Below are 13,399 nucleotides of genomic sequence, written 5' to 3' on the forward strand. Positions count from 1 at the left end.
AAGTTCTCTTGGATCCTGGAAAACTCATTTATTTCCTTTGTCACAGAAAAGGTATTGTGGTCATTTACCATGCAGGTAAAGATTATTCAAAAAACTATTAATTCATTACAGGAAATGTGTGATCCACTGTTTTAGGACTGTGACCTATACTGGGAATTAAAAAAAAAAAAAGCACAATACCTAATAATAATATTTAACAATATGTTCAAAATAATTTGTAATGATCCTTCGCATTACAAACCCTGGTTGACCCTGTTGAGATGCAAATACAGTCCAGCCTCAGTGGGGCATATGTCCTGCCCTTACCAGTTACTAGAAGAGTATTATTAGGGTATTCTCTCATATCTTATGTACTGTTACTTATGTTCTGTATTGCTTTGTGTCCTGTGTTCACTGGACAATAAGCTGAAACCCAAAGATAAAGTTTTCAAAACTGATTTCACTCTACAATACAGTATTTCCACTGTAAACTATGGTAATCAAAGATAAGGCGACAAAATTCTTAATTGTTTGTTGTTGTGATTTTAACATAGTTGACATTAATTAAGTATGTGACAGTCGTTCTAAGTATCAAAATGTTATCAATGAAAAAAGTTCTGACTTGGGATATTCTGAGGATAACTTTTTTATCTCTTTCCTCACAAGTCCCCTAGCTTTGCATGCAGTAGCATGCATCACAGGTGCCTTGGTTGATAATTATTTTAATAAAAGGTTGGCATACACTAAATTTACCTATATACGAATCTATATTAAATATATATTAAAAGAATATCTATAAATATGAATACAAAAGAAATACATTCCTTGTCCACTGCATCTGCACGTAGTAATTAGCAACTCCAGATGTTGTGAGTTTTAACTGTCTAAAGTACAGTACAAGCAAATTATTTTTTCCCATGTAGCTGGGAAATGTCATGGTCAGTTCCTTTAGTCGACCAGTAATTATACCTCGGGTGATAATGGATTCATACCCCATGATGCTTTTCCCATCATGTTGTACAAGGCTGTTGACATTAAAAGGGAGAGATTATCATGTCATTTGCAAATGATATACTCTGATACAGAAGATGAGTGAATATAGAAATAAGTTGACTTGCTCAAAGATTGTAGGCTTATTATGTTGAAAATTCATAATTGTGTGTTAATGGACAGCTAGTCAAAGTACTTCTTGTCCAGGAACACATGGGATACTTTGTCTCTTTACCATCTATAGACTGCAACTAAATATGATCAGAAACATTTGCTGTTGAATCTGAGCTAAGAACGTCGCAGGTGAGGTCCTGTCATTGACAAATTGTTCATCTGTTCCTCTTTTTAACATTTCATTTAATGTGAATTTTATTCAACCGAATCCTTGTCCTACTTAACAAAGGGCATTTCATCCCTTCTGAAAAGCAGTTTTAGATGTCAGTGACCTTTTTCTGCTTAAGCACCCTCCTAAATGTCTCAGCCGGATCCTGCTGTGAGCTGCCTTGTATTAACTGATCTGTAATTTCGAAGCTTTCCAAACATTAATTCCAAAATTCCCTTTTATTACATAGAATACACCAATCAGCTTCAAAATTAAAACCATCTGCCTAATGCCGTCATGTGCCACCGGAACAACTCTGACCTGTCAAGGCATGGACTCCACAATAGCTCTGAAAGTCCTGTAGTTCAGGCATCAAGCCATTATTAGCAGATCCTGTACATTTTGATGTTGAGCCTCTGTGTATTAGCCTTGTTTTCCCCGGCATATCCCACACTGCTTGATCAGATTGAGATCTGAGGTATTTGGACACCACATCAACACCTTGAGCTCATTGTCAAGGTTACTTAAACCATTCACTTTCTGCCTGATGTTTTCCACTGTTTATCAGGTGCCATGTTAAGGAGTGCATTATCCATAACATTTGATTTTGCATATACAAAAAATGTCAAGTGCAGAAAACTCATTCATTCATTCATTCATTCATCCATCCATCTTCTGTAACTGCTTGTCCTGTGAAGGGTCAAATAGACTGATTAGGCATAACCTTATGACCACCTTCTTAATATTGTGTAGGTCTCCCTTGTACCTCCAAAACAGTTGTGGCAGTTGTGAGTTGAGGGGAGGGGCCTCTGTGGATCATCCCACAGATACTTGATCAGTTTGGGATCTAGTGAATTTGTAGTCCAGGTCAACACCTTGTGCTGTTTTTTATGTTTTTTGGAGTTAATCCCGTTTCTAAGCAGAACATTGAGTACAGAGTTTTACAAAACACACATCCTGTGCTTATTTACCTCTTTTTTCCTTATTTGGGAAACACAATAGTGTTTACACAATAGTTACAATGAAGCTGAATGTGAAGTCCTCTTTCAGGGGACAGCAGTGTTGTAATGAGCTACTCAGGAGACAACTACTTACCACCTCTGAGTCTCCTAGATTTTTGTATGTAAGAACTGTGCTTTGATTTGTTTTTTATTTTTTTACAGAGCTACAAATGAAGTTGGAACTGACGCTTAAGGAGAAAAATCAAGCAGTCAGTGATCTTGAGGCAGTGAGAGAACAACTGAATGAAATCAGGGAAGAAGTAAGTTTAAGAATGTTCTGGTGTATGGCTCAGGTTTGTTCTGGCAAGGTGACATTTGTGTGAGGTGAAGTAATGTGTTGGTGTTGTCAGTGTTTATTTGGTATTTTGGCACGTGATGGACACTGCAGTGGAGAGGCACAGCATAGTGGTGTAAATTTGGTGTTGGGATTAACCATATTATTCTTTGACATTATTTCTCAGGAGTAGGCCAATAGTATGAAGTCCAGTAAAATGGGTGAACACGTGTCCTCACGAACCATTTGCAAAGCAGATTTTTAATCATTTTAAAATCTGTATTGTTTACTCCACCCAAAGTGAACATCATGGTTACATTTATTTTCAAGCAAATTCCCGCTTAATAAATATACTGTTTTATTGTAAACTAAAATTAAGCAATAGTACTCCAGAAAATACACTAAACCCAGTGGCTGGCTGATGGTTGGAAGATTGCATTTATTGTTTGTATGTTTTCCATGGCACAGGAAATGACTGTTTTGTCAAACTGCAGCAGTTTCTTATGAGTTGCACTTTATTGCACTGTAAATGTTTTTGGGTTTTGTTGTTGTTTTCATTGCATTTTGTCTCTTCTTACATTTGCAGCTGCTGAAAGAAAAACATGATAACACGCTTTTAACGGCCGAGACACTGCAGCAAAAGAAACTCCTGGCAAAATATAACAGAGGTTAGAGGGAGGTGCAAATTGGATAGTTGCAGTGCTCTTTGTTTTCAGGAAAGCTATTATTATTGTTCAAGTATAATACAATTTAAAAAAAAGAATTGTGTGAGGAACGTATCAAGATTTATCAATTGTTGATAAAGCCACCCATCAGTTCTCTAATAGAAGACACAAATCTGTCAATGTGGACAACTTTGTCCAGTATCTCAGTTTGCTGTGGAGGAATACGAGGCTTTAGAGGACACTTTGAACCTGGAGCGAGATCTGAGGCAAGAGGCAGAGAAGTTTGCCAGAGTGGTGAGTTTCTTGTTTGTTTGTTTTTTCCTTTATTACAGGAGACCTCCACAATCTGCTCTAATACAGTTTGAAGACTGGTTTTCTTTATGCTGTTCAGTATATTTAAAAAATATCCTTACTTTCTCCCATACAATGGAATATTTGTTTTCCTTGTGGTCCCTTCAGATGTTGGTCGAGCAAAAGAAGCTGAAGAGACAGAGTCAGATCATTATGCAGAGTTCCTCGCCGAGTCAAGCTCTGCAGGATGCACTCAGCCAAGTCACCAGACTTACAGAAGAGCTGGAAACACAGAGGCTAGAGTGTGAGAACCAGGTCTGTGGACACAATTTAAACAAAGTTATGGCCTTACTATGAGATGTATGAGAGGTTCACATTTGATTGATCTCATCATGAATAAGTAAGCATTTGTAATTTAGGGACATTTCTACTTATTGTATGAAACTCCATTTTCAGTGTTCTTGTAACTTTAAATCTATACATGCTAGAGAACAAGAACTTAATATTTGATAGTGTTATCTAAGTGTTATTTAAGAGATAATAACTCCTTATCTATGTTTTGGCTTAACCTTTAGTGGTCATGTAAGAAGAAATCTAAGTTATGAATTCCCCCGAGTTTAAAAAAATCTATAATAACTTGGAAACTCTACTACAATATTAGTGTGCAAATAAAAGTGCACACTAATATATTTAAACATATAACACTATATCTTTAAATTACATGAAAGTACGTAAAGTACTTAAAGTCCATAGTTTTACTGACTCGGTGGCCCAGGATCTAATAAGTTACTTGACACACTTTAAGAACAGATGAGAGTGGCAGTCAACCAGAATCACTTGAACAGTTACTCATTAACGACATTACACCTGACTCATGAAAAACACAAAAACTGCTCAAATTGAAGACCATTGCATTGGTAAAACATTCCTGTGATTTGCCTGTAATGCCTTTAATTTATTCAGGCTTGTTTAGTTGGTTAATTACATACAGAGGAAACGCCTGTTGAATTATTTAGCCATGGCAGTAAAACCATAGGGCCATGACCTGCCAGATTAATAATTAAAAGCAGCAGAATGGTCTCCAGCTCCCTCCCACCCCCTCTGGCACTGATGGAAAACAATTAGAGCTGAGAGGGATCACTGATCTCTCCTGGTGCTAGGGTGGAGGTGAGCCATACCCTTCATTTGAGGGACAATTAAAACACTAGTTAAGGAACTGGGGTTTGAGAGTGGATGTCAACTGACAGCTGCCCAATGTATTTATTAGAAATTATCACAGCAGGAGCTGCAGCCACCACAGCCAACACTATGCTGTAAGCTGGCTCTTTTTCAGGAGGAAAGTAGAATGGAAACATTTAGGTTATCATTGTTTGTGATCATGTTTTTTTTTTTTTTTCATTTCTTTTTCCTTTTTTTTTTTCTCTGCTTCTCTTTACTGTCTCTGGGTCTTCTGTTTGTCTCAGTCCTAACTGTTTTAATCTTAGTTAAACAGTCCAAAGAACTTTCTAATTTTGCTTTGACAATTTTTTAATAAGGAGAAATTATTTATTATGCATGTTGATTTACTGTGATAGCAACAAAGCACTTCAGACCACAATACTTTCAGCAAGACCCTGTGGGGCATCTTCATTAAGTGTAGGCAAGTGTAGGCTCAAATGAAGGCAGGAGAGAGGACAAGATTTAGGGTGTTCACGTCTGTAGTGAAGGTGGCACTATCTCAGTCCCACGGGGACAATGGAGTCCTCCAACTCTACGATAGCCGTCCTGAAAGCCTGCACAACATGGTTGACAGCCTGGTCAGCTGCCATACGGACCAAGCCAGGGACAGACAGTCACTGACGAGGTTGGTTCTGCCAGCTACATTCCGTATGTCCATGGTTAACAAACGTGCGCAAAGAAAGCAAGTGACTCCATTCACATTTACCTGCTGCTTGAGCACCACTATGATGGTATACACTGCAGCTTCTGGAGTGATGGCAAACTAAGTCATGGGTGACAGGTGCACCAGCATTGTTTCTGTGTTACTGTCACAAATGCCTAGTCCATTTTGAGGGCCAGTTCTTCTGGTGTTTGGAGGTCTTGGCTTTTAGGATTACATGCAGGGGCCACATGTAGCTTGGGTGAGGCAGGGGTAAATGTATGCATGCTGATGAACTACCTACTTTCAGCAGGTGGAAGTACCTGACGGTAAGAGCGGACATGGTTTACTTTGTTGGCCGGGCACTGTTCAACACCATAGTATTTTATTTAATCTGTGGTGATGACCCATCTGATGCCTCTTGTACTGAGATGATCAATGTTATTTACTTCACCTGTCACTGATTATAATGGTGTTGGGTTAGTTTAGGTTGTATATATACAGTGCATGTGTGCGTGTTTGTGTGTGTAAGAATAACTGTATGTTGCCTACGTTCATCCACAGATAAAGCAGATGGAGGACAAGCTAAGAAGCAGTGAGGCTCAGAGTGAGCTAACAACACTGAGACGCAAACTGGAGCTCTTGGAGGAGGAGAGGAGGGAGTGCAGCAGCAAATGCTCCAAGGCTGAAGTGGAGGTGAAGGATCTGCGGTTTACAGGTGAAAACATATCTGGTACTGTAAGGACAGGATGCACTGTGGAGCATTGTCCACTATGGAGGTCAGCACTGTATTAACACTGTATAGGGAATATTGTAGGCTACAACAATCCCAACAAGCCTTATTTGATTTAAAGCATGACCATGAGATTCTCTTTAAGACTTTTGTCGGCCTAGAAGACCATTAGTTATTGACTATTATAGTTACATTTTTGTCCTTGCAGCAGTTGTGTGTGTGTGTTCAGTAACTGGATGTGTTTGACTGGACAGTTGAGGAGCTCCAGAAGAAGCTGCAGGCAGCTACCAATCCACCCCCAGCTCTAGCACCTCCACCTCCGCCGCCCCCTCCACCTCCTCCACCTCCTCCAGCCTCTTCCAACCCACTCAGGTTTGAAAACTCACAGCTTGCTCTGTCTATCATCAATTAAGGAAATCCATTTTAGTTTATGGCATTTATACCAATTTTTCCTTATAGCTCACTGTTGTCACTAATTCGAAAGAGAAGAGGCGTCAATACTGACATTCCATTGCTGGACCAAGACTCTGGCAAGAAACCAGGTACTTGTGCATTCCGTGGTAAAGGATGACAGTCAGATTAAATACGATGGTTTATGTCCATTACTGTAGGTGTTTGTTTCATGTATGTCAATATAGGAGAACTCCACTTGAATCCTAATTTTGCCTTTCTGATGTTATCATTTTAATCTTTGCAAATCAAAGTTACCTATGCGTAGAAGGATAAATGTTGCTGCAACTTGTATGTAAGTAATTCAAACTTAAACACCATCATTGGTCTATTAAGTCAAGATGTTTAATTCTTGAATTTGTGCAAACAAAGGGGAAGCCTTGACTTTTTGGAGTGTGTGTAGGACGTCCATGTTAACTGAACAGGCTATACTGTGTCCTCATTTCGTTAAATAGTTTTGAATGTGTGAGCCCTGAACTTGGCACTACCCGTAGGGTATTTGTTGGAATTACATACAGGGCTGAATAGGTGCCACCCAAGGATTTTCTGCTCTGACACCTGAATAACAGTCTGTTTTTGGGCACTGAAGGAAAATATTTTACTATTACTTTAGCACGAAATATCTCTTGTGTGACATTTTAAAGACATCGTAGTAACAATTGCTCCATTGTGTATGCCACTGAATGTCCTATATTAGAAAATTAAATATTCACATTTCTTTGCTAATGGGCGGCATTATTGCAGAACTAGATTTTTTGTTCTGATCTTTGTGAACTTCTCCTTGCAAACCTTTTGGATGAAAAATTGCTGAATAGTATGTGTGTTTCTATGCTCTACTCAGAATTTATTCAGGAATAACTTTGGTTACCACACACACTACAAAGGCTCTGAACTCTACAAGTGCACGATGAATACCGCAAAATTAGCAGTCACTGTAGCAGTTATTAATTGTTCCATGTCTACAGCCAAATCCACCGCTAGAATTCCCAATATTGCAGTACTGTACAGCCAGGGAAAATGTGGAGTTTCTCCAACAATAACTTCATTGATCACTCCTTGGGGGCTTACACATCTAAATTTCAATTGTGGATTAAAATTTTTAGCAAAGGTCAGTGGCATCACTAAACATGGTATGTCTGTTGAAAAAGACGACTGGTGATAAAATCTATCTCTCCTGCACGTTGTCTTCCTATTCTGTCTCTACCAGAAGAGGATGTCAGACAGCAAGCAGTGGAGGAGATGATGCAACGGATCAAGAAGGGGGTTCAGCTTCGACCTGTCGGCCAGTCGTCTAACAGAACCAGGAGACAGGTAACTTCAGTAACGGCCTTAAACAATGTATTACCCTGACATAATCCACGGTGTGCTGTGTTTTGAAGTTTTAAAGGTAGCAATGAAAGCTTGAAACCTCTGGTTTCATGGCAGCTCTCATATTTTCTCTGGCACACACCACCACACACTCAGCATCACAGTCTTGATGCACTAATTCTTACACCTACCCGCCACACTTTAAAAAAATAATTATTAGTATTTAAAGTAATATCTAACCCACAACCCACTTAGTCCTAATTTATGTCTATATTTATTTTTTGTTTTAGACTGACATGCTTTAGAAATTCACCAAACAGCATCATACAAATCTACAATTTGTTCTTTATGGTTATTCATGTGTGAACAGAGAGTATCTTCAGTTTTCTTGCTGGCAAACATAACAGCAGTAACTAGATTGATGACAGCTGGTTAAATAAAGCCACTTAATGGAGTCAGATATTAAGACATTGATTGAGTCAGTTGGCTAGCTCAAGGTAAATACTGGTTTGTTAAGTCGTGAATTGAAGTTTGAGAGTTAAACTTGTGTGGTGAGGTTAATGATATCAGTAGAAGTCAGTGTGCTTGCTGTTTTTTCCAACCAGCACACACTGCGAAGCTGCAAGACTTTGTGTTGCAAGTTTCAAACTTGTGTACGGCCTTTGAAAAATTGTGTTTGTTTTACATTCACTCTTTATTTGGAGTAAGCAGCAGAAGAATGTGACAACCACAGAAAGTGCGAAATTGAAAACAGCCGAAACTGCACAAATATATCTCAGTGAAGACAGAGGACATGAAAATATGAAACTGGAGAGCCACGGGTTCATGGGGTGAATGGTTAATGGATGTGTGTGATTGTGACAGAAAATTGGTTTTCATCTTTGGTGCAATCACTGAACTAAACCACTGGCTGCAGACATTCAGTGTTCTGAGGCCTGTGTGAGACTTTTGTACATTGTTGAGCATATATTGTTTAGGGCTCTTAAAACCATCAGTGTGTGGGATTATCTAAGAGCTTGTTTTGATAAAACATGACATATGGCCAAGACATCTTTTCGTCTGCTTGTTCCTCCGCCTCAACAAGTCTGCCAAATTAGATAGCATTAGGACCTGCTCTACAAGGTAATTATAAATAATGAGGATGGGAAAATTGATGTGACTCAAAATGATTGTGTGTTGACACATTTGCTTCTTGTAGAAAGCATACATCGTCGTGCTTGCCTACAGTGTCTTGTCTTTGTGGTTAGAGGTGCAGTTTTTGCCTCTGAGTGCTGAACGAGGAAAAATAAGTATAATGTGTCAGACTGCTGTTTATTTACCAAACCCATCTTTTTCCTCCTATTTTCCTTTTATCAGATGGAGAGGCTGCCCTCTAATTCTGCCATTCAGGAACTTAAAGGAATCATGGTAATGGGCTGTTAAAACAATCATATGTTTTCACAAGCCATATTTTATTTTTCTACACTGTACACACATGTGCTCTCCCCAAAATATAATGTAGAAATACACAGATCAGCCACAACATTAAAACCACCTCCCTAATATTGTTTAGGTCTACCTTGTGCCTCCAAAACAGCTGCGATTCATCAGACAATGGACATCGGCCTTCTGACCTTGTCCTGCTGGGGATGGCTGCTGCCATCAAGGAGTGTCATTGCTATGGGGTGGGGGTTTCTGGTCTGGTCTAGGTGGGTGCTACATGTCTAAGTAACATCCACATGAATGCCAGGTCTAAAAGTTTCCCAGCAGGACATTGCGTTGTCACACGATGGTCAATGTCATTAAGTTCTCCTGTCAGTGGTTTTAATGTTGTGGCTGAACATAGTAGGTAAATAGAAGCAGCTTAAATGACAACATATTCTCCTCCTGATGAACTGTTATATGCATCCACTCCAGTTAAAGTCCGATGTAGAGTAGCAGCAGTCAAAACATGTAATACTGCTTTCTTCACAATCTACTCATTTTGAGCTGTGATGGCAATTTTGCAGCGTTCTCCATGTCTGTTGTCTGTCCAGGTGAATTTTAATAGAACCCCCCCTCAACCAAAAGCAGCATCTCCAGCTACAGACAGTGAAGGGGAGCTGCAGAGGATTCTGCTAAAACGGCGGGATGCACTGGAGTCCTAACACAATGCCAGTAAGCTGCGTCGCCCTCGCTTGAAACTGTCTGTGAGCTGGAAGGCATCTGCCTTTCTAGTGATCATTGTTGCTTATTTATCAGTCCTGATGAGATGACTGCTTACTCTAGAGTTATTTCATTGTAGCTTTCTGTTCCCTGAACTATAAAAGTATTTTCATTTTCCTTCAAATTGTTTTATGGGCTCATTCAAATGTTTGGCACTTGTTCAGAAGTTGTGTACACGTGATCTTGTCTATTGACAGATGTTAAAATATGCGCACCCAAGTAGTACTTAGCTCATGAGCTAATTCTCCAGAATGCACACCTCTATGTCTACCCTGTTTCACTGCCCACTGCTTGTCTTCTCTTAAATGTGCTACAAATAATTTCCAAACAAGTCATTTTCCAAGCAGATGCAGCCTGTGTCCAGAAGGCTTCATGATCTTGAACACTTTCTGTTTTATGCCTTGTTGTTTTACTGAGTTTCCACATCATTTTTGCTTCATCTCCATAATCTCAGAATTGTCCATCTTACCTGCTGTTTTACTGTTTGTTTCAGTGAGTGTTTGTCTCTTTGTGCAGGTCACCATCCGCTCATCTCCCCCGCAGTGTGATGTGCCAACAGGCTGAGCTCAGCCTTCCCATAAGTGTCCACATAAACAGACAGGACAGAAGATCAAAATGAATGTCTAGTTTTTCATTCTACTGTACATGGCACATTTAAAATAACCATTTCACCATATTAGGAGGAGTCTCTCAAATTAGGTCTGAAAATATAAAAACCAGAGCCGTTTTTGTGATTGTGAATCAAGCCATAGGTTAAGCAGCATCTGCAATAAATGCACAATTGTCTCACTGATTTACACTGAGGCCTTTTATTTCCAATGAAATGAAAGACATGCACCCCACACCATCTTCTCAGGGTTAATTCAACTCTTTTTCTAAAAGACCAATTTATTATTGTTTGCACTGTGATAGTGGAGTGGGATTTGCAGCCTTGAGCTTTTGCTGAAGCAAAGTATGTCTCTGAATTGTTCTGTCTAGACCAATATCAACCTTGTAGCCTCCCAGTGAGCAATTACAGGCCACTGTGGAAGATTTTGTTTCATCAGTTCCACTCACTCTCATCTTAGGCCTCCATTTTATAGTGGACGCCGGCTCCTTTTTCCTACATACATCCCGCAGTTTGTTCTTCCTGTGGGGGCTTTAACAGTTTTGCAACCAAACCTTCACAGTTGGCTTTCGGGGTCAGGTGATTGTGGAATCCAGGTCATGTGATGCAGCTCTCCATTGCTCTGCTTTGGCTCAAGGTCCCACTGAGTTCAAGCCAGATGAGATGGTTCAAGTGTTGCCCTAAATCCTGAGTACATCACTGTCACAATTAAGAGCAGAGAGAAGTCTGGTGTCTGGTTTCATCACAACATTTCATACTTTGTTTTCTTTGATTTAGTTCTACACTGCAGAGAAAAATAAATATAATAATAATTATTATAGTATTATTATTATAAGGGCATTTCTAATTAATAATAGTAATACATGCCCTTGAATGAGTAGGTGTGATCAAACATTTGTCTAGACTGTATAATAGCAATTTACTGTGTCCTTGGTTTTGTTGAAGTCATCTGTGTTGGCTCTGTAGTCAGAGACTGTGTCTGCATCATTTTGGGCCATCATCATCATCAGCAGCTGTCTTAGCATTGCATTCTTAGCAAATAGTGTCCATGCCGTGGACCCTTAGTTTTTCACCCCATCAGAGTTTTGGACATTCCTAGCAAATCATTTTTAAATGAAATGCAGCCTAGGATATGAGTTCTTCAAAATAATGAGGGAATTCTTTGTAATAGCCAAGTTTCATGATGCTGCTACTGAATGGATCAAAACTTCTGGGTTCTGATAAATATCCCTGCTGAAGCATTTATTAGGCTAATCACACAGCATAACCCTCATCTGGACAAATTCTCTGTAGGCCCTACAGTTGTATGGATGCACACAGTGAGCCCAGTTGACCCAGCTGGTGACTTATTCCTCAGTAAGAACTGAGAGTCTGCCAGCGGTGAGGAATATGTTACAGTCTACTATTTAGTATCCTCTGTGTTGAAAACTAAAAATCTGGCCTTGCTGAGAAACAGTGATGTTAATGAATATTAAAACATTAATGAGCTCCAAATATATGAGTTGTGATCTTTGGCTATTTTCAGAAATAGAGGCCATGAAAGTTTACTTTCTATATTCTAAGAAATCTGTCATAATTTAGCCTTACAGAGTTTATCCTCATAAAAAACTGTACATCTGACAAATATGTTATTCCCAAACTCAACAAACTTACCGTACTGAAGGTTAGCTAAATAAGGCTGATCATACTGACCAACTTCTACATAGTTTGCTTTCAAGTAGACTCAAATCCATTGAATCAGTTGATTTTAACTCAGTGTTAGTGATAACTCACTGTATGGGGCAAACAATTATGATAAAAATATGAACAATATTATTTTCACTGTATTACACCACAATACAATATGATAACCATTGAACCAAATAACCAAAATGGCTATGTTACTATACTGGAATTATATTTCTATAATGTATATTGAACCTTTATGCATTTGAATTCACCCTAGTAAAGGGAAAACAACAGTCCAAAATACTTCACTACTGGCTGTTTTGTAACAGTGTTGAAGTGTCTGCCTCAGTCAGGGGTAGGTCTTAGTCGTGTATGGAGCAAAGGATCATCCTATGTCCTTTGAAAACAACAGTAACTGTGCTGCTGATTTAATCACAAAGGTGGGCTGTTCTCGTGTTGTTTTGTTTTCCCCGACACCTGCCTGCATTTCCCAGACACTTCTTTGAGAGAGCAAGTGAAACATGAGAGCTGTGAACTGTGGCTGATGTCCGTCACCTATTGTGTGCCGTTGATAATTAAAGCTTTAGGCTTCATTTAGCACTGAGGTGCAATTTCCAGCTCCCAATCCCACCCCCCCCAGCCCAGACTTAGTGCAGAGGAAATGTCATTGTGGCTCAAAGTCTCTTCTCTAACCAGGTTTATCAGCAGCACGCTTCAAAGACACACCCCTGGTCTTCCACACGTCCATTCAGTCATTACTCACGACGCAAACAAACAAATGTCAGAGAGGAAGTCGGACACTAATTTTATTTAACACCTGATCTATTCTCAACAGTGGACCTCGTAGAAACAGGAAATTGTTTGTGGGGAGATTCCATAAACTAATCACTTGTGCAGAGAGCACATTTGTCTTCCATGTCCATTTTCTAATGACTAAAGTAGAATGAGGATATGTGTATTATCTTGGATAACATCTTTAGGGGTTAAAGACCTGCTGAGTGGGACTGAAATGAAAAAGAAGAGAAGGCTTTTGTATGAGTCATGTCTCGGCCTCCTCATATCCTCCATG

General features: G+C 39.4%; 1 protein-coding gene across 1 annotated transcript in view; it reads left to right on the plus strand.

Annotated features, from left to right (window-relative positions):
• shtn1 (shootin 1) overlaps positions 1 to 11,122 on the plus strand; it is a 28,252-nt gene extending 17,130 nt beyond the window's left edge. The window contains exons 5-15 of the mRNA XM_084562303.1: positions 2,455 to 2,552; positions 3,153 to 3,234; positions 3,431 to 3,525; positions 3,691 to 3,837; positions 5,945 to 6,098; positions 6,368 to 6,485; positions 6,573 to 6,655; positions 7,771 to 7,874; positions 9,228 to 9,278; positions 9,887 to 10,007; positions 10,572 to 11,122. Coding sequence (XP_084418429.1) covers positions 2,455 to 2,552; positions 3,153 to 3,234; positions 3,431 to 3,525; positions 3,691 to 3,837; positions 5,945 to 6,098; positions 6,368 to 6,485; positions 6,573 to 6,655; positions 7,771 to 7,874; positions 9,228 to 9,278; positions 9,887 to 9,997 — 1,043 coding nt within the window. The 3' untranslated portion in view covers positions 9,998 to 10,007; positions 10,572 to 11,122. The remainder of the gene's footprint in view (positions 1 to 2,454; positions 2,553 to 3,152; positions 3,235 to 3,430; positions 3,526 to 3,690; positions 3,838 to 5,944; positions 6,099 to 6,367; positions 6,486 to 6,572; positions 6,656 to 7,770; positions 7,875 to 9,227; positions 9,279 to 9,886; positions 10,008 to 10,571) is intronic.
• Positions 11,123 to 13,399: the final 2,277 nt, after the last annotated feature.

The sequence above is a fragment of the Chelon labrosus genome (assembly GCF_963514085.1).
Source record: "Chelon labrosus genome assembly, chromosome: 15".
NCBI classification, from domain to species: Eukaryota; Metazoa; Chordata; class Actinopteri; order Mugiliformes; family Mugilidae; genus Chelon; species Chelon labrosus.